The sequence below is a fragment of the Lissotriton vulgaris genome, chromosome 9 (genome assembly GCF_964263255.1).
Source record: "Lissotriton vulgaris chromosome 9, aLisVul1.2, whole genome shotgun sequence".
Taxonomy (NCBI): domain Eukaryota; kingdom Metazoa; phylum Chordata; class Amphibia; order Caudata; family Salamandridae; genus Lissotriton; species Lissotriton vulgaris.
This window is the reverse complement of record NC_141697.1, coordinates 557,166,024-557,188,429: the sequence shown is the minus strand read 5'-3', so window position 1 is coordinate 557,188,429 and position 22,406 is coordinate 557,166,024. Positions and strand designations below refer to the sequence as shown.

The 22,406-nt window shown below is 42.5% G+C and overlaps 1 protein-coding gene across 2 annotated transcripts in view; it reads left to right on the top strand.

Moving 5' to 3' along the window:
• The first annotated feature begins 3,278 nt into the window (after positions 1 to 3,278).
• The window catches only part of LOC147691776 (zinc finger translocation-associated protein-like), a 156,034-nt gene continuing 136,906 nt past the window's right edge, over positions 3,279 to 22,406 (top strand). Inside the window, exon 1 of one of the 2 annotated variants that reach the window (XM_086938070.1) lies at positions 3,279 to 3,755. In XM_086938070.1, coding sequence (XP_086794196.1) covers positions 3,704 to 3,755 — 52 coding nt within the window. In that variant the 5' untranslated portion in view covers positions 3,279 to 3,703. The remainder of the gene's footprint in view (positions 3,756 to 22,406) is intronic. The other variant, XM_086938071.1, reaches the window with a different exon arrangement.

The window sequence follows — 22,406 nt, the reverse complement described above, 5'->3', positions numbered from 1 at the left end:
TGACAGATTGGTAGCAATAATGAATAATACAGTGTGGCGCTTTGTCGGTTGGTTAGGGCGGATGACTAGTAACAGGAGAGGCAAAGCCTTTGCTCTCTTCCTTTGTTGATTTGGGCGTGTTACCCTTTTGGCTATAAAAGTGGTTTCCAAGGATGCAGAATTACCATCCAGCAAACTGGGATCTCTTGAACAAGACTGTGAAGACGTTGCTAGGGTGGTGTTTGAGTTGAAAGGAGCACCTTGGAGAGACTGGAATGTCATTTGGGAGTCAGATATAGCATCCATGATTAATAAATAGGGGGCTACAGAAGGAGAATGAAGGTTCAAAGATAACCTCCTTTCTTAGAGAGCAATATCGGTGGATACTACACCAATTGCCCTCTCTAACCTCCCATCAATAGACGTAAATGTGTTAGTCGAGGTATTAGACAAAGTCCCACTCCCTAACTGTTTCTTCCCCATTCTCAAGTTTGAAATACCAGTAGATAGCACTACTGGAGAATAAGATGTAAGTGAATGAAAGTACCTTTGTGTCCTCTCAGGGCTATGACGGGCTAAGATGGGCCCGGTCTTCGCCTGGGTACATGTCTAGGCGCGAACTCTGCGTGTCCCGTACTGTGAGACGCTGGATGTAGTGTTATCGTGTTCTGACTTCCACCCTGTCAAACTGCACACTGGGGGACAAAGTCCCACCCCAGTGTATCCAGCACAGACCAATTGCGTACAAAACAGCAGGCAGGGAAACCGTTGATGAAGGCACCCGCACTGCGAGAAGGTGGAGGTAGTTTTATAGTGCTCTGAGCTCTACCCTGTCAAGGTGCATATTGGGAGACGAAGTCCCACCCCAGTACATCCAGAACTAACCAATTAAGGGCAAAACAGCAAGCAGGGAAACCGCCAATGAAAGCCCATTTAAGGAATGAACCTGCCCTGTTTTTGCAGTCCTAGAGTGAGGTAATCCGTTGGGGTTCTTACTTGAACGTGATCACTTTACTGTGCATACTCGCTTGTGTTATCCTTTGTCTATAAAGCATGCCCTACTAAGTGGCTCTGATCTTGGAGGTCAAGAACTGTCTCGTTGCCCAACCAATACCTGACACCATCCCTATCGATGGAGCTAGATTTTTTGGGAGTACCTCTCAGTAATGGTGAGACTCTGCACACAACATTTACACTAATGGCAGCAGAATAGTGTGGCGTGTGCCTTTGGCTGCTTTGAGAGGCACACCCCAGCATCCCCATTCTTCCCCTATTAGCCTAGGTAGGAGCAATATCCGGAAACTGGTAATTTGGTAAAGAACGCTTTAATGTATCCTTTGGTAGGGCAACTGAAAGACTATCTTTGATGCCTGCAAATCTTTTACCTCTTGAATATAGCTTTGTTTGAGTGTTACGAAGTCTATCGAATATCGCATTAGGCTTTTATCCTTTTCTATCTCTGCCTAGACAACAACGTACTCAGCCCCACCCTAAACACATGCAAAACCTACAAACTACTGCTGGGCACTCCTCGCCACACCACAGCAATGGCCTAAGATTTTTAGACGACCCACACCTTTAGTAAAATTTGTTTTGTATTTAGGCATCATTTTCTAAGTAAATATATACTGTTTAACAACCAGATAAATCACTTAAATCCACTTAAATCTAGCTTAACAATCATTTTTTCTAGGCTGGAAAATCCTAATTACCTCGTCTGATAGTTCCCAAACCTCAGCAATCCAGTAGAGCACAACTACACCGGCCCTTAGCTAAAAACTGCATTATTACAACTATGAAATGCCATCTAGCATCATGTTCACAACAACATGCCTCACCAGTAAAGCTATCCCCTACAGAAGCTCATTATGCACAGGCCAATGTGCCAAGGACCCACCAGCAACTTGAAATCCACCAATTACTATTGCTTGCACAAACACTGGATTAGCAGTATCACAGCGGTTAAAGATTCTCAGTGCACACTAAAGTCTCCTAGATTCTTAAGCCAAAACCTGAAAACTTGAAGTTCTACCTTACTTTCTAAATTACCTAATCAGGTACCTGCTTCTACTGCTCAACATACATTTTATGTACAGTGCTTACTACAATTTAATGGTATGGGGACTTTGGAAATTTGGCCCCCCTTTATGGTTCTAATTTACTTGCTGACAAGAGTTAAAGTGGTCTGAAAGACCACTGATGATTTATTACAAAGGGCAGGATGTAACCAGTTAGGTAAAACCCATTATGGTTGAATGTAGAGCATTATATTCATGTATGTTTGTACTGATGGACATTGCCGTGTTGAGTAGTTCTTCAGGGGTGTACCTTAGTCCATTGTTCGGCTTCACGCACGTGCCTGTCACTTTTCCAGCATATCCCTGTCCAAATGGCTTTGATGCCATTTTATATTCCCTACAAACTATGACTCATACTCAAACCTAACTCCCCATCCCCGTCCAAATGTGTATGCGCTCTGAAGCGTTATTGTGTATACAGGGGCCCGATACTAAAGCCAATAAATAAAAATGTTTTCATTTTTGTATGTCATATTTTATGGTACTGTTGAAACTACTGCATCGGACATTCGATGTGTTATATCCAAACCTTGTACGCAAAAAACGTCATTTCTTTTAATGTTATTCTGTATAAAAGGTCGCCAAATACTTAAGTCCTTATGCTCCTCTTAAACTAAGTAATGTTATATAATACTCCTATTAGATTCAATGTTATATTACTCTGCATTTCATTATTTTTACATCCTAGTGTCGAATCTGCAATTCCCAGGTGAGGCCCACAAAGTCTTACAGACATCACCTGGACATCAATGGATAGATAGATAAATGCTTTGTTTGATTTGGTTTACATCATACAAAGAGCGGGTTTACCGCTTAAAAACACGTAAACACGTGTGACTTAAAATTCATGTATAAATACTGACATCAAACATGATCTATTCATGTTGAATTCAGTATTTTAACGACATCGACGCTGTCGAAGAATTATCCACTTGGCCCTGAATTCGTGTGTGCGCGTATTTTGTAAAACCTCCTTGTGTGTGAAGCTGTGGCTTCTCTATGATGTATTATGTACAGCACATTCGAGTGGGCATACGGATTTAGGCATCTATTAAATTCATTATACTACTCCCTGTGCCGGTGCGCCTTATTAAGGACCCGAGGCGCGATATATACGTCTATAAGATAAATGTATATTTTCCCGTCCCCTCGCCCTGCGCTGCTGTAGCTCCGCCTCAGGCCCCTGAGGGCTCTTTCACGCGCTCGCCTCAACAGGGGCCCTCCCTTTCCACCCCGCTGCGGTTCTGAGCCTGCCCCCGGCCCCTGGGGCCTCTCCTCATCCCCGGCCCCTCCCCGGGTCAGGGGCCTCTCAGTTCTCTCCCTCCTCAGCTCCTCCCCCTCGCAGGCCCGCAGTGGCCCCTCCTTGCCCCCAGTGTGTGCAGGGCCCTCCTCCATCTTCTCGTACTGCAGATATCGCGCGGTCCCTGCCTTATCGCGGGCCACAATTGGAGCCCGTTCGGGCCCGCTCCGCCACCAGGACCGCGCCCAGCCGCCACCGAAATCAAACGCCGGGGCCCGGGAGGGCAGCTGGATTCGGGGAGACGCCGGGCCCGAGGCCCCGTGCTGCGGCGGAGGCTCCGTGGAGGAGCCACCTACCGGGGTGGGGGACCCCCCACCTCCCGGACAGAGAGCCGGGCTTCGCGAGCATGGCTTCCCCGGTCCACAGCCCTGTGAGGCGGGAAGAGCAGCCCGCTGCGGGTAAGTGAGGAGCGGGGGCCCATGGAGGACGCAGGGCCAGCGGTGCGGCATGTTCAGTGCGCAAGGCTCGGGGCCCGGCAGAGAGCAGCACGCGCCATCTAGCGGCTAGTAGTAGAGATGGCTCACAGGGACAGACAGACAAACAAAACGGACGGGGAGGAGCAGAGGCCGGTTTGCATGAGCGGAGATGGGAGGATGGAGGGCGTTCGTGAAACAGGCAGATAGATAGGCGATAGTGTTTATTATAGAGAGGGGCAGGCGTGCTCTGGTGATGAGTATGGGCAGCGACCATCTCGTTTTTTGGTCAGATTTTCTGAGGTACGAATTATTTGTTTGTGTGGTACCTTTACAAATACAAATATCACGAAAGCTTTATATTTACAAGGCTGGGAGATAATTTTCGTATCGACGCTCAGTTTGAGGGCCATAAAAAAGAACACTGGATCAGTGGCAAAGAACGGGTTTTAGAGTTTCGGCTCTGAGGGGTAGGCGACAATGGGTCATGTTTAAGGATTCATTTGTGAGGGACAGGCGATAAGGGGTCAAGTTTAGAGATTCAGCTGTGATGGGCAGGCGAAATGATCAGGAGACCTGTTCAGAAGAGAGGAAGTGCGCTCAGGCCAGCCAGGGCCGGGCCCTGTCAAAACCAAACAAGCATTGGCAAAGCCAATAGATCTCGCCTTTGTGACCAGTTGGCTTTCCCAGGTCTCGCTTTTGTGACCTATTGGATATCGCAATTGTTTTTAGTTATGTTGTACAGCATGGGTACCCGAAAGCATTTTCCAAGGGACCAAAAAGTACAGTCTGTGGTGTGGCCTGGTGCTGTATTGTTGCCAGAAGGATGGGAATCAGGGGGAAGGTAGATGTAAGGTGGGTGTAGGTGAAGCAAAGCATGTACATGGTGTGGAGTCGTAGATTTATTTTGAGGGTCTCATTCCATACTGCTCTCTAAGTTATGCCCCTAGTTTCTAGAAGAGATGCAGATTGGACAGTACTGTGCTACGCCGTCTCTTAGTTATCCATCTTACTCACCCTGGGGTGGGCCAACTTTGCTTGCTGTCGCTACCTTTAGCGAGTCAAGTGTGTAAAGGAAGTAGCTTGATTACTGAACTGGAATGAAGTGAAAGCTTAGCCCTCACAACCTCCTTATTCCATTAGTCTATTGTCTGTAAACATTAGGAATGATTAGAGACAGCCTCAGTTAAAGATAGCAAGTGCTATAAAACTCACTGACATAGACCCCCTGCTTTACTGACACTTGCACTGTAAGTGTTGTTGGTAAAAGGAGCATTTTGGGTGTTTAATCTAATTGTTTCCAATGTCTGCACACATTTCCTTTTATTGCTTTTGATTATAACACAGTGTATTTTTACATTCTTGTGGAAAGTTTTCTGAATGTTTCCCTGCACTGTTTTCAGTAGGTCCCATTATCATCCGTTATTATGTTTTGTAAATATGTAAATTACAGGTAGTAATACAGTAATTTGTACCTATGCTTCATTGATGAAGACCAGTCTTTTCCAGGACTTAATAAGAAAGTAGAAGCTGAGAAATGCGCAGCAGATATATGAACAAATTATATGAAATTTGCAGTGGGCTGTTTCCTACATTATCTGCAGGATAGTTGAAAAGAAATATACCATCAAGGGCTCATGTGCAATTGACATTTAGTAATTGGCATGAGCTTGTGGTGCTGGAACAATTATCAGAGGTGGGCTGCTGCCATTCATGTTACGCCACTGAAGTCAAACTGAACAAGCATTTACAATGCAACGGTCTCGCCTTAGCAAAAGTTAGAGCTATTGGCATTGCAAATGACAAATATTTTATTTATGTGTTTGTGAAAACAGATAAATAAATGGCAGTCATTTATAATGGCAATACCTGAGCAGTAGAGAGTAGTAGTAATGAGTAGTAGTTAGTAGAGAGTAAGTAGTAGAGAGTAGAGTAGTAGTGAGTTGTAGGCAGTAATAGAGAGTGAGTAGTACAGATTAGTAGAGAGTAGTATAGAGTGAGTAGGACTCAGTGTGTAAGAGATTGTGAGTAGTAGAGAGTAATGAAGATTACTATATAGTAATAGAGGGTAGTAGAGAGAGTAGTAGATAAGTTTAGTAGAGTGAGTAGTAGAGAATCAGTAGTACAATTGAGTAGATATCAGAGAGCAGTCGTTAGTGAGTACTTGAGAGTTCTATTGTGTAGTAGAGAGTGAGTAGCAGGTAGTGGAGAGAGTAATTAAGTGAGTTTTGAGTAGTGCAAGTAGTAGATAGTAGGGAGTAATTAGTGTGTGTAGTAGAGTGTGAGTATTAGAGAGTACTAGAGAGTGAAGAGAGAGTACTATGGAGTAGTAGAGAGTGAGTAGAGTGTGAGTAGCAGAGAGTAGTATTAGAGAGTGAGTAGTAGTTAGTAAAGTGTACTAGAGAGTAGTTGAGAGTGAGTAATAGAGTATTAGTGTGAGTAGTAATGAGTGAGTAGTAAAGTAGTATAGAGTGAGTAGTATAGAGTTGTAGTAGAGAATGAGTCGTAGTAAGTAGAGTAGTAGTGATTAGAGTTTTAGAGAGTATTAGAGCGAGTAGTATAGAGTTAGTAGAGTTACAGAGATTGAGTATTAAATAGTAGATAGATAGTTTACAATGCAACATTGTGTCGCCTTTGTAAAAGTTAGAGCTATTGGCATTGCAAATGACAATTTTTTTAATTTATATGTTGCTTTTGAAAACAGATAAATACATGGCATTGTTATTTATAATGGCAATAGCTGAGCAGTAGAGAGTAGTAGTAGTGAGTAGTAGTTAGTAGAGAGTTGTAGAGTAGTAGTGAGTTGTAGGCAGTAATAGAGAGTGAGTAGTATAGATTAGTAGAGTGTAGTATAGAGTTAGTAGGAGATAGTATGTAGGATGTAGCGAGTAGTAGAGTGATTAGTAGAGAGTAATGAGTACTAGATAGTAATAGAGGGTAGTAGAGTGAGTAGTAGATAGTATAGTGAGTAGTAGATGGATTTATTAGAGTGAGTAGTAGAGAATGAGTATTAGAATTTAGTAGAGATTAGAGAGCAGTAGTTAGTGAGTACTAGAGTGTAGTATAGAGTAGTAGAGTATTAGAGAGTGAGTATTAGATAGTAGAGAGAGTATTTGAGTGAGTTGAGTAGTGTAAGTAGTAGAGAGTAGAGTGTGTAGTAGTGTGAGTAGCAGTGAGTACTAGTGTGAATAGAGTAGTATCGAATCAAAATCTTTATTCGAATTTTATCAAATCCATAAAAGCAGTACAGATACACAATCCCAATAAAATAGCCATGATTCCAAATACATTTAAAACAACACACATTGCAAAATTACAGATTGTTTAGCAGCGATAATACAGAAGTTTACTAAGGGTACTCCATTGTTTTACGTACATAGGTAATAACTCTCAAAAAAGTGCTGGTACGGAATATCAGTTCATCATTGTTCAAAGTTAGCAGCATCAAATAAGACTGTTCCAAAGAAAGTGGTCTGTGCTTCTTAAAATATGGAACTAGAAACAATTTGATGTATTTTAGATAAAATTTACAAGAAAAGAAAAAATGTAAATCATTTTGTAAACTCATACCATCAGATGGGCACAATTTATCTTCAGATCTTATTAAAGAATAACCTAATGGAAAACATAATAGGAATCTAACAGTGCCTGCCCTTAAACGGAACAAGAGTGATCTTTCCCAATTTGTCATTGGCAATGTAAGATACAATGGAATTGGTTGTATATACAGATCTTTATTCACATAAGCTTGAATAGTTGATTTAGTTAACTCCCCCGCCAATCTATCTTTACTATAAAGTGCATGCAATGCAAACTTTATTTCATTTTTGTCTTTAGGCTCAATCTTGCTGGGGTCAAAGAAAAGATAACCTTTACCCACACTGCTCAGTTTATTAAGAACTCCAGAGAGCCATGGGATTGTCATCCCTTTCTCGCAGTTGAGACAATCTCCTATGATTTCATGGGTTAGGGAGGCCAATTTATTTCTCCTAATAGCCAGCCAAAACAAGGCCGGTCTCGATGCTATAAAATCCGATATATAATACAAATTCAATTCACAATGACAGATGTACTCAGGTAGAGATAGGGGCTCCAAGGATTTTCCTACAGAAACGATTTTCCTCGGTCTGGATACTAGATGTTTTGCCCAGACCCCATATCTCAGCCCCGTATGTTGCTACTGGGGCGCACTGTAGTTTGAAAAATGTTTAAAGTGCTTTTGTGGCACCTACTTTCTTAGGCCGTGGGAGACTAAGAATAGAATTAATGGATTTTGAGAACTTGCTCGTGGCGTGGACCAAATGTCCACTCCACGAGCCGTTCGCAGCAAAAACCATTCCTAAATAGGGAAAAGTATTAGTGGAATAGAGTCTATCTGGCCCCACCGAAATAGCACTAAGCTGTCTTTTCCCCGGGACACAAGACATGCTAAATTTTTTTTTTAAATTTACTTTAAGATCTAGGTTATCCATATATTGTACAAAACTTTTAACCAAACTACGTAAAGCGTTTGGTGTAAGACCCATAAGCACCACGTCATCTGCATAAAGCAGAGTCTGTAGCAGTCCCGTCCCCCCCCCCCCCCTTATTTTTGGGACAATCGTAGTTGCCAGTTTTAAAAATGTATTCAGTCCATTAATGTAAATAATGAACAACAAGGGTGCTAAAACGCACCCCTGCCTGACTCCTCTGTCTACCTTTATGTGCCCTGATATTTCCCCTGCCATCCCGATCCTTACTTGTGCTTTTGTGTCGGTATGCAGGTAAGCCAGAAAGTGTACAAGAGGCTCTTCTAAGCCATAATCTAAAAGAATAGACCACAATTTGGACCTATTTACTAGGTCGAATGCGGACGATAAGTCCATATACGCTAAGTAGATTGGTGACGACCTAGCTATGGTATATTTGCCAATTACTAAATTTAAGTTCAGGCACTGCTCTGTCGTCCCAACCCCACTTCTAAAGCCCATTTGACAGGGGTCTAAAACCCCTGTGTCATCTACCCAGTCATTTATTCTATTGTAGGCCATCTGGCCCAGGGGCTTTATTGCCAAGGCTTTGTTTGATAGCCGCGATCACCTCACCTAAACTGATCTCTAGAGGGCACAATTGACATGGTATATAGTTGCTACTAACATTTGGAGGTGTTGCATACACTTTGGAAAAATGATCTTCCCACTGGTTACTCGGGATGGTGCAGCTTATTACTGACATTTGAGTTCCCATGTTACGCATATTTACGCATATTTTTTACTGCAGACCAAAAAATCGTTCCTTTTTTCCCTGCTGCTGAATCCGATAGCTCCTCCATACGCTCTGACAGAATAGTTACCTTACGTTCCCCTATTGTGGATTTATAATAGAGTAGTATATATTGAGTAGAGAGTATAGTGAGAGTAGTAGTAGAGAGCGAGTAGTAGTTGGTAAAGTGTACCAGAGAGTAGTAGAGTGAGTAATAGTGTTAGTTATTAGTAATGAGTGAGTATTAGAGAGTAGTATAGTTTTAATAGAGTTAGTAGTAGAGTGTGTAGTATAGTGTTTTGAGAGTAGAGAGTAGTAGGGAATGAGGAGTAGAGTAGTAGTGAGTAGAGTATTAGAGTGAGTAGTATAGAGTTATAGAGATTGAGTAGTAGATAGTGATTAGTAAAGTGTGAGTAGAGTAGTAGTAAGTGAGTAGTAGAGAGTAAGTATTAGAGAGTGAGTAGTAGAGTGAGTAATAGTGAGTAGTAGGGATTGTGTAGTTGAGGAGTAGAGTAGTAGATTGAGTATTAGAGGGTAATAGTTATTAATAGAGAGTGAGTAGTAGTGAGTTATAGAGTTTTTGAGAGTATTAGAGTGAGTAGTAGTGAGTATAGTTAGTAGTATAAAGTGAGTAGAGAGTAGTATAGTGTGAGTATTAGAGAGAGTAGTAGAGCGAGTAGTGAGTAGTACGGTGTTGAGTTGGCTGTGTGTCATTCCTCGTCCTCTGGTATTGGGTGGCCTCTGGTAGTCTACTTCAAAAGTTTATGGACCTCATTATAAAACTGCACTTAGTAGTACATTTTGTAGGATGATCACAACAACCAGAAATATGACAAGAACTGCCGGAACTTAACACAGTCACAGTTGAAATTCTGTATTCCGTACTGCAAATCCACTAACAAAGCATAACACTGACAGAGCGAAAATCCACTGCAGGGACATAGCAATGTGACAGCTGACCTGCTATGTACAGACTCTTTGAGATTGTGGGTTATTACTTAAGGAATAGGTATCCCACCAATTTCATATTACCTTATAACACGGTTCATTGATTAAATCTGGTCTGACCTCCCTGGTAGTTAAGGCACAAAGCAGCAGGCTTTTCCCCAGAGAAATGTCTATTAGGTATTTAAACAGCATCAAAACCTCATTAAAGTTAAGAAACAGCACAATAGAATTGCCTAGCCAGTTAAGTGAAAATCCGACTATATGAGTTAGAAATATTAATTCTTAAAGCTTCGAGTTAAAAAACACAAAGCAATCAAAAGTGCCAGTGTAAATGAATGCTGCTGTGGTAACCTTGCCAACTTGGCCTGACCCTGCTAACTTTGGACTCGGTCACTTTTCGGAGCACAAAATACTCCTGCGCCTCAAGTGAATTCTAAAGTGGTGCAATAGAGCAGCGCTAAAATAATACAGGAACACAGCACTGCTGTAGCAGCACAGCTTGTGCTCACATATTCCAACATAACAAGAAGAAATAACTCGGGAGCATAACTAATCCGGTGCTGAATTAACACAGGAGCACAGCAAGGCAAGTTCTGAAATAATACAGGAGCACAGCAAGGCAAGTGCTGAAATATTGTCTTTCCACTGCACTAAAATTAAACAATTAGTGCAAAAATTCTCTAACACTGTGGCAACGACACAACCAGTGCTTAAATAGCATACTAACATTAACAACTAGTACGAAAATATTGAATACCCACTACAGAATCATAACATATCCTCTACAGAGATATAGCACAACCAGTGCTGAAATAAAGCTGCAGCATAACACAGTGAGTACTAAATAACTGTACACCCACTGCAGAAAAATAACACATCCAGTGCTGAAATAAAGCAGCAAGATACCACAGTGAGTACTAAAATACTGTACACCCACTGCAGGAAATGTTACAGCTAGCACTGAAATAGTGCATACCTACTGCAGGGCTCTAACCAACTCCTGGAATGTGCATACCACTGCAGGGACATGACATGTCTTGTGTGCAAATACTACAGTGGTACAGTGCAGACAACACTCAAATACTGTATACCCATTGAAGAAGCGTAGCATATGCATTTCAGAAAGATGGCATACCTGCAGCAGTGGCTTAACAAAGCCAGTACTGTACTACTGCACAGCCACTGCTGAAATTACGCCAACTGAGATGACAGCAGAAAAAAAAATAGTAGATAAGGCTCAGAGCTGTGTTTTGCAACTTTCGTAATGCACCACAACACATTTGATTGTTGCGCTGCGTGAAATGAAATCTGTCCCTTAGACTATGTATGTCAGTCGGATCTCATGAGTGAATGCTTAATTCACTGAGGTGTCTTACACACTTGAAACACAAAACTTACAAGCTACCTGAAAAGTGTCCCAGGTCTGATATAGTCCACTCTACCATGAAACAGTGCATTACTTCATAACCTATATCTGAAATCAGTCCGTATCCATGGTGACATAAATTATTCACCAGTAGTGACCATAGGAAGAGGTCTGATGGACAGTTTAACCAGGACTACTGTAATTATAGGATTATGGGGCAATGGAGATTTCCACGGAATTATGAAACTGACGCACTTTCCATATAACCCATCATCTGCTTTAAACAGGAATTGTGAGCTTTGGGTTAGTTAGAAAGCTTAAGACATAAAGTGATGGTAACACGCATTTCTCAAACTACCTATGTTGTAATGGCATGATTAAAACCGTTTGCACTGCAGTGTGAAACAAATACTTTCCATTTACATCAGTCTGTGAAATCTGGCTTCACCAACCACATTGTTAATATGGAACTCTGAGCTGGGCTTGTGTTAGTTTTTTACATGAAATTCGGTGATGTGCGGGCATCTCTTTGAGATACTGCGAAAATAGGTTTAAGACAGTACTTCGAAAGGTTCCCTATTTAGTGCAACACGCACAATTTCGACAGAGTTCAGACAGTTCTCTGAACTTAACGCGCAAGGAACAAACAGCTAATTAGCTGGTACCTATTTTTGTCTTGGCGCATTGGTAATTGTCTCAGAATATATATAGAGAGAGAATTGTAACATAACCCAAAGCGAATGTGTGCTGGTTTCTTTACAACCTTTCGAAATACATAACAAAATACGCACACAACTCTGGCTTAAAAAAAAATCCTCAGCGGCTAATTAAGAGACACTGTCTCCCGCCGCAAGTAAAAGATCCAATCCCGGGGTGCAGGTCAAAGAGAGCGGACCGGGTGGCAACCAGGAGGGATTAAAATGCCTCTGGTGCAGTCATCACACTGTGTTTTGCATAATCTATTATGCAAAACGACACACACAAATTAAAATTGCAGGCGGAGTAGAGACACGACTTCTAGAACTGTATTGATTCCAAGAAGCCCTCGCATGGCGAGAGCAACCCATAAGCGCTGCTAACGCCAGGCGAGACCTAAAAAAGGATGTAAAATGTCAGGTTTTTTTCTATAGCGCATTTAAAAAGCTTGTAAATGAATAGTACAAGTATTTCAAAATATATCCGGAATTATGAAAGAACCTTGTTTTGTAATTCAGAAGTGTGATGGAAACAAAGATTTAAATAGAAGCAAAACAAATCATAACACTTTACTTGGTGATGTGCAAATGACACATATTAGCAGAAATTTTATTTCTAAACATTGTACATTGTATATTTTTAAAACCTCATGTCGGTGACCAATTCTGTGGTCATGTCAATGTAAAATCTGCTGAATGCAAATGACAGTGTGCTGCTACTTTATTCTTTAGTTATGTATTCATTAAAAGTGATAGTTTTTAAACATGATTTGAGAAACATTCCTGCCCCGCCCCGATGACAATGCAGTTACTGAACTCGTGTATTTGAAGGTGCTCTCATATGTGATAAAGAAGAAAATGGCATCTCAGTGAATTAAAATATTTGCCCAGGATCATATGATTTGAAAAAAAGTTTATGGGTCAAGAGTATTATAATTAGATGTAGAATATTTAGGTCACTAGACCTGTAGGTCTAGTAAAAATTTTAGCATTTTTCAATGCCTGTAGTAGTTGTTGACATGTTATCAAAAATGGCACAATTCATCCCCCTCAAAAAAGATCCACCGCCGCAGAATTTAGTCAAATATTCATTGTTCATATCGTAAGACTGCATGGTCTACCGACTAAAAACAATCATCTCAGATTGCGGAGTTCAGTTCACATCTACATTTTGGAGAAAACTCTGTGATAAGTTAGAAATAGAGGTAGCCTTGTCATCTGCCTTTCACCCACACACCAACGGGCAAACTGAACGGGTCAACCAATCCCTAGAAAGTACACTAAGATGCATACTATCCACATTCACAGGACAATGGGATCAGGCTTTACTGCCAGCTGAATTAACTTATAATAACAGCACCCACTCAGCCACAAACTAAACACCCTTCTTCTTCATGTGAGGAAAACATCCTCGGGCACTTCCCATTGATTTATCAGGAGTTTCTACTACGCTACCTTCAGTCACAGAAAGATTAGAACAAGTGCGTGAAATTCAAAAACACGCCAGGACCAGTTTAGCAAAAGCCATATTGCTAATGAAGGCACATGCTGACAAGCCTAGAATCCCAGCAACAGGATAAAAGGAAGGGACCGGGTATGGTTATCAACACAACACCTATAACTAGAAGGCCCGAAGAAACTGCAACCACAATTTATATGTCCTTAGGACATTATCCAGATAATTCAGTCATCGTCAAGCTATGGGTGCCCCCTGAATACACTATCCACCCTGTGTTGTTTCACTGATTAAGCGATACCACCCGCCACACGAAAGATACATCAGCCCCACCCGTTCTGTTTAATGCCAACAAGAATACGAAGTTTACTTTATCCTGGACTCTAAACGATCTCAGGGAAAACTATATTACCTTATAGGTTGGAAGGGTTATGATCCTTCAGAGCGTTCCTAGGAATCGGCCTCCTCGCATCGCACCCCGTCTGGTGAGAGGATTTCATGCCCTACACTACTGTCATTGGTAGTATAATAAAAAAAAATGCTGCCATTTAACATGGCAGGCAATTGTTTGCAATAACAAAGCTAAACATAGCAGCTGATGTCTGCCTTGCAAGGGTATTGTAAATAGCCTATTGTTCTAAAGTTCAAGCATGACCTCCACATTTAGAACCAATGTATTAGCTATCTTGGAATTATAAAATAACAATACACTATGGACCGTGTCATTCCATAATTGCCGCCTGGTTTAGCGGAAGTGGCCACGTGAGATGTGGCTCACTGCAGATGACATGAGCAGCAACCCAGAGAATGGTTAGCGTTGCCCAAAGAGCTAAAGTATCATCTTTGAAAACGTATACATTTAATTCAGATTGAGAGTACTCTCAGTCTTGGCTTTCACTAAAAGATAGAGCAATAATAAACTTTGTTCAGATCTTTGTAATTGTAGATTAGGGGGGCAAGAGACTGCGTTACATTTTATTCTGCTTTGAGCTCGCTCCCTGCAGATCCTTTGTCTTTGCTTTAAAAAACATAACACAGGGCCGTGCAGTAAGGTAATGTCACTATGCCTTCGATCTGACTCAGACGTTTTTTTTCCAGATGGTAGCTTCGTATATCTTTCTGGCCTAGAAATTTACACAATTTGGTTCACATTCTTGTATAGACTAATTTTCCTGTATACTATTATTGTACTTAAGAGAATCCCGGTTTCAAATTGTCGATTTCAATATGTTGATTTCATTATTATGTCAAGGTTTTAAACTTTTATGTGGTTTTGTCCTGCTTGTATGGCTTGTCATAGCTGAAACAAATATCCCTTCATATTGAAATTTGTTTCTCTAATGAAATATTACAATACAAAAGTAGAAGCAATGAAATTAGAAAGGAACTATAAAAGGAGAAAATTACAAAACAACTTCTAAACTAAAGGACTGGCAAACCAGCTGGACACTGAAATGCTCATTTCCAGGCGATGTACACACATGATCTGAAAATGCTGCCATTCACATGGCAAGAGAGCCAATGACCGATGCGGACTGCATCATTATCCCATGGAGTTTGCTGTAATGGATGGAAGCTGTAGGAAAGTACTCCTTTTGCCATGGTTACCTACCACCTTTTGCCTGACTCTGCATCTTTGACTGAGTGTGCACTGGGTTCCTACTAACCAGGTTCCCTGTTCCTGTGGTCTTTCCCAAAACTGTAACTTTGTTTCCACAATTGGTACCCCTCAGGCTAACATGTAAGTCCCTTGTAATAGGTATCAGTGGTACCAAGGGCCTTGTGACCAGAGAGGGTCTCTGAAGGCTGCAGCATGTATTATGCCACCCTAAGAGACCCCTCACCAAACACAGGCATACTGCCACAGCAGCCTGCATGTTTTGTTGGGAGATAAAGGTGAACATTCGACCTTGCACACCTCCCCGAGTGCCAGGCCTACCAGCACTGCAAGAGGCATAGGTAAGTCACCCCTACAGCAGGCCTTACAGCCCTAAGGCGGGGTGCACTATACTTCCTGCGAGGGCGAAATTCATGAGCAGATGTGCACCTAAAGTGTCTAAATCCATTCTTAGACATTATAAGTGCACAGTGAAACCATACTGAGTACATGGGCTGGGAGATTGTCACTACGAGTTTCACAGCTCTATGATACATGATGACTTAACCGAAGTCCAAGATGTTTGGTACCAAACGTCTCCGCTTAATAAACCCACAGCCGCCAGTGTTGAAGTTATTAAGAAATGCACCCGGGGGCACCTCATACATGCCCCCTGAACTCATACCAACCCTCTAGTGTGTACCTGACTTGGTCCCACCAGCCTGCTACCTCTAGGCAGATTTCTGATCCCCTGAGGTGGTAGCCTTTTGCTCTTGTGGGTTAGATACAAAGCCTTTTCTGGGTAGAGGTGCTTCACACCTATCTCTACCCCCAAACAGGAACAGCATATAAAGGCAGTGAGGCTCAAAGGGTTCCCGTCCTTTGTTATGCTGACCAGGGCCTCTCCAGCCAGTGGAGATGCCCCCGCCTCGACCAAGCCCTGTATTTGGTAGCACGGTTGGGGGAAAATTAGTAAGCAAGAGAGGTGTGTCCCCTCACAACCAGGGACACCCCTAAGTTGCCCTGAGCTGAAGTGACCCCCCTCCTTTCAGAATCCTCAATATTGGTTTGAAGGACTCTAGCAAATAGAATAGGGTTAGGGGTATGCCCCCTCCCCAGAGGGAATGGGCATACAAAGGGTAAAGGCACCCTAGAGGTAAGTAGCCCATTGGCAACTACCTTCTGACCCCTGTAACACCCCAGAAGTTAGTATTAAGCGGCACCGCTAAACCTTAACCCTCTGGTTACCGCTAACCTACGAAGAAGAGGATAAAGAAGATTAGATCCTTGCACGACAAGAAGCTCCAGCCACTGACTTGGTCCCAGGCCTGCCAGCCTATCCGCAAACTTCGAGCTTTGCAACTCCCATTACTCGTCCCGCAGACCACCGACCTCTAAAACCCTGGAAGGACTGCCGGTCTTCTATAAAGATTCCTGATCCCCGTGGGCAGCGGACCTGTTCAAAGGAAAACCAACTTTAAAAAACATCTGCACCCAAGGCCCAACAAAGGTTCCCCAGCGTTTCTGAGGAAGACTACACCATGGGCTGCCCCTTTCTGAACTCCACGTCAACGCCTGCAGCCTCTGCACGACAACCCCCCCACTCCAACCTTCACTGATAAGCTGTTTCCCGACACCAAAGGACATCCCTACACCGAAGGCCTTGGGGAGATCAACTAACAGTTTTCTGACACTCCAACACATCCCAGCTTACCTGTGCAGCTGTAGGTCTCCTGGCCTGAGGCACCTGACGCTATGTTTGCACTCTGCACCGGGCCGCTACGTGTCGCTGGAGGTGTTCGTTTGGTGCCGCCTTCTGCCTCCAGTGCTTACTTTAACCCCCAGAGACTTGGTTACTAAACCATGCTGCTTACATGTAAGTAGTACTACTTCAATTGTCCCCTTTCTCCATTACATAACATTGGCTCTAAATACAGAGTTTCACCACTGCGCCCGGCTGCCCCAGTGCTACTGGTGGTGCAGTTTTGACACTTGCCAGAACCTTACCTGCTACTGATTCTTTATCCAGAAACTCAGTATCGTAAGTCGCTTACTTACCTGCATATTGACGATTGTGTTTCCTTCTATAGGATAACATTGTATTTTTGAAAAATCTACTGTGTCCAATTTTAGGTCTCGCCTACGCAGCGAGCATGCGCTGCATAGAAGACCTTTAACCGCCGTTCTGCTCTTTTTCGAAGCACATACTCGTGTTTGTGGCGGCGTCCACCTTGCGGGAGCGTGCCACAAGCACGAGTATGTGCTTTAAAAAAGAGCAGACTGCGCACGCACACGTACCACTCCCGGGCTCACCTCCTGCTCCTTCTCTCTCACACGCATTCCTTGTTTTTTTTTTTATATTCTGCGCGTTTTCATACATACATTCCTTGATCAACCCTCCTCTCTGCCATTTCCCTCTCTCTCTCGCTTTCTGTCACTTTCTTTCAGTTTCTATCTGGTTTTCTCTCCTATCTTTTCATATTTCACTCTCCTGTTTCTTCTTATAGATGTCTTTATCTGTCTGGAGCCCTCTTACTCCCTCCTTTGCTCTCTCTTATCTCAGTTTGCCTCTTACTGTCTTTCTCTGTGCCTCCTGGGCTTTTCTCTGATTCCAGTCTTTGTCTCTTTTTCTCTCGCTCTCTGTTCATTTCGAACTTTTCCCCTAGATACCTTATGGTTTCGGCAAGGCTCGGTTAGAGTGACTGTAGCTCACTCACAAGTATTGAAATGTTAGCCATATGTTGCCAGTGCTGTGAATGTATGGAGCATAGGTGACACGTGTGCTGATAGTGAAGCCAGGCAGCGTGCGACCCTCACCCCTGTGGCGCCTTCTTAAAGGCGCTGGCTGACGAGACCCTGCGGATACACCTGCATTCTGTGAGAGGTACTTAGCCTAAAAGCCATTTAGCTGCATTCCTGTTCATCTCAAACTGACGTGTTACTCTCTGTTGCTGAAGGGCAATAATCTAGAAACAAATCTATCCAGAGAACCTCAGCACTGGCTGCGTGAACATTTGGCAAACCCTTCAATACTTTTGAATAAGCCTAGGTAACTCTACACACCGCCTTTACCATAACACATCTTCAGGAAATGTATACTGACTGGCTGGGTGTAGGGTGACCAGAATTTTAAAGCAAAACCAATAGGTCTTGCCTTTGGGCCCTTATAAGTATTTAGTTATGCAGCACAATATCCTTGGTGCAACAGCATCAACTATTGCATGGCTAAACACTTATAAGGTCCCAAAGGCGAGATATATTGGCTATGCCAATGCTTGTTTTAAATTACTATAATTGTGGTATTTGCTTGTAAACTTTCTTTACACAAAGGTATCCAACAAACTTAGTTAAAGCTCAGCTGCAAACTAAGAATGAGTTGCTGAACTTTGTGACACTGATCTGTTTGTGTGGATCGTGGTCATTCTTTCCTATTTCTATACTGGTTCAACACTTATAAGGCCCCAAAGGCGAGGCCTATTGTCTATGCCAATGCTTGTTTACATTGAAAAGCATTGAATACAATAAATCATTAGTATCTGCTTTAGTCAATAAATATGTGTATCATTTATTGCCTGTTTGTGTATAACAAATGCTTAGCACTGACCTCTGATAAGCCCAACTGCTCGCCTACACTACCCCAAATAGAGCATTGGTATTATCTACTTGAGCCGCTGTAAATCCTCTGGGGATTCACTAGACTCAGTGCACTCCACACCTCATTTTGGTATAGTATATAGAGAGCCAGCTTACTAAAGAAGCAGAGTGTAAATGACAGACTAAATACATACCCAAGCTGACCAAATACCCTATATATATGTATCAGCTAAGAAAAGGTTCTAGCAAGGATTATTACAGTGCAAATCTTCTCCCCCCTAGGGTTTGTTAGAGGCAGTAACCAACACCAAAATCATTGCCTATAAAAGGTAATCTTTTTTTCCTAATTCACTAATTAGGCATGTAGCTATAATCAATGGCTTATCCCCATAACCAACGGAGCTCCTGTACTGAGCTTCAGCTTTTATGGGCACCATCAGGCATACAGTCATAATAGCATACAGAATTATAGTTGGCAAAGCAAAGTATTATCTCCTAAAAGGGGCAAACCAGGTATGGGACGGTACAAATCTTCTATACCCACAGTTTGGCAGAGGGGTAACCAGCACCTAAACCCTTGCCTAGGTGGTAATCTGGGAGACTCCATGTAACAAAATACCTATCTGTAGGCTTTAATACAGAGTAATAAAAATCATATCCTTAAATGCTTATTGTCTTTCATGTATGCATTTTACAGTCCGTATATTAAGCCTTTTTAGTAACTTTTCATCACAGGAGTCATTGATAATCCTTGCTAACTGATTATTTCTATTTTTTGTCTGTGGTTGCCAGGACACCCTACAATTAAATGTTAAAGTTAGTCACGTTTAACTCTGGTGATACGAAGTTTAAAGACCGGTCTCTCGCCTGTTCTATAACCACAGGACATTATAAAGGATTTGGTGGTGTTGATCTTCATATTAAGCCCCTCTATGAAGGATGCAAAAGCAACCAAAAGACGTTGCCATGTTACAGGTGTGCGACCCATAAGAACCACGTTGTCACGGTTACAGTAAGACTGGCATTGCACGCTTTCTAATCTGGGGCATGTCCTTGCACCTTCACACTAGCTCCCTCTGTAAGTGGTTAATATAGATGGAGAATAGAAAAAGCGCAAGGCCACACCATTGCCTAATGCCCCTATGCACCCCCCGAACATTTCGGAACACCCTCGGGCCCGAAACTTACTGCAGCACTTGAGTCACAGTAAATGTCCTTAGTGGTGTTAATAACTGGTTTGCCAATGCCTAAGCCTTCCATAATGTTCCACAATTTAAATTGAAACATACAGAAAAAGGCACTGAACAGACCCATGAAGCCCTGGTGGAGTGCACCGTGTTTGACAATTGTGTATTTCCCCAAAAAGAGGCAAAGTTTGATACATTGATCTTCCGTCCCCATTTCTATCCTGAACCCATACTGGATATCTCAGAGAGATCCACTCTCCTTAGCGCAGGCCTCCAAGCCGAAGAGTGGTACGCTTCCCAACACCTTCACAGTAGAGTCCAGGATGGAAATTGGACTATAACAACTGGGGTAGGTAACAGATTCTTGCATTGATTAACATTATTTATAATAATAATAATTGACAATCAACATGATCAGAGTAAGAAACATAAACATGAGCATTGAAAATATTAGCAGGTATTCTGGGGATGTCACATAAGAAATGCAGAGTACCTGTGGCAGAGGTACTGATGATTTTGGCAGTACAGAGGAAAAGGTGGCAGAGAAGGTCAGATGCAACCCACAGGCACGGGGCCGGAGTGGTAATCAAAATCCTTCTTTGCATACGTTTTCAAATCCTCGACAAATTGCACTATAAGATTGAGCATAGCAAGCTGGCTCTGCCATCTACAAATAGATTTGGAGTGGTTTCTGTTAAATAACATTTTTACTTGTTTTTTAATATATTGGCGAAAACGCCACAGGATTTCCAGGCAGTTCTGAAGGGACAGTAATAAAACATCAATTTAATTCGAGGTCTGCCAATTCAGGTGTACATTACTCCAAAATACAAATACTACGCTTGCCCAAGAGCTGTTTTTGACACAGGACACGCTAGCAATGTTCGATGCTTTGTGCACCACTGAGTGAATGCTATTATAAATCCTATACTGACAGAAATGACAGATAGTTTTAAATTCTTTGCCAGAACATAATGTGCATCATTGCTTCTATGTCATTTAAGAGTAGATCAAAGCTTTGGTGCTGTAAAAGGTATGATGACAAATATGGGAGCCTGGCAGGCACATTACTTAAGTATGAAACAGTTCTGCTTGAAAATGCCAGCCTGAGAACACCCCCACCGTTCGCTTGTCCTTCTCTACTACTCATATGCATCTGTCTATTACTCCTACTTTGGGCTGCTGGGCTTAGGACCCACATGCTCGGAGCTGCCGGGTCTAGGATCCACTTACTTGAAGCTGCAGGGATTGTCCACCCACAACTGACCTGATTGTCTGAAACCTCTGAGTCCATATTCGTCTTCAGTAGTTTGGTTTTTGCTCATTCAGGAGTTGGAGTAGTCCTTCTGTCTTAACCTCCTGGTCATGGTCTGGTTACCCGCAGATTAAATCTTCTGCTTTCATGTTCATGCAATTGTATGACATCACTGCTTTACTGCTTTGCCATTTTGACCCAGAAGATAAAGTTACCTGTAAAATACATAAGGCTGCTTTAAGTAGAGGGAGAAAGCAGGCAGCTTGGTTGGGTTCAGGTACTGGCAATAGAGTAGGCCTGTCGTTAGATTAGGGCCATGGGCGTTTTTGTACTGGATCATGGCAGACATCTAGCTCTGGAAGCAGACCGTATCTGGGAAATACCATGGTGGTCACGTAGCCAGTCTGGTTCTGAACCCACAGTTTCCTTTTTGAGTGAATGAAGTGTACCTTGATCTACTTCTGTGTGCAAGCGAAGTTTATCTTGCTGGTTAGTGATCATTATGTACCTTTTTGTGTGTGGGTAAGGAGCAATCACATTTCTTCTATTCTGTACCATTGAGGAGGGGTGTTATGTTATGTTAGTTTATATAGTGCGTAATCCCCTGCAGGTCTCTTAGCAATTGGAGAGAGAGCTCAGATACCCTCTAACATCCCCGATGAGCACCAAACAATTGTTAAACTGTGTCCAGAGCCCCCCAAACAGAAGGGTTTTGAGGCGTTTCCTGAAGGGGAGGAGGGCGAGTTCCTTAGGGGGGTTCTCAGGCAGTTCATTCCAGAGTTGGGGAATTAAGACCGACAAGGCTCTGCCACCTTGAGATGCAATTTTGGCCCGAGAGTGAGCCAGAAGACCTGCCTCGGACGAACAAAGTATGCGCCCGGTGCATACTTCACCAGGCGCTCCTTAATATAGCCACGAGCCTGACCATAGATGGCATATATGTGTTTATGGCTTTCGTGGCTGCTACTTGTGCAGTACCCTTTATGTATGTGATTATTTGGAGGATAGAAGAAATTGTGACTGAGACCATCCCAAAATTAACAAAATGTGCACATTTTGGAAATCAAGGGAGTGATAGTGAACTAGACATATGTTTAATACGAAGGCTTAAAAAAGAGAACTCTTTTTGGATGACTAGTTCAAGATTTTATGCAGTCAGGATAAGAGGAATCCTTAAATCCCCAATTATATTAATTAAACAACACTCCCTTTATCTTCTCAAGACTGGCCAATCATTTGCAGGACCTTGTGACAGCATCATTTTCGCTATCAAGAGGTAGTGTTCATATAATCCGTA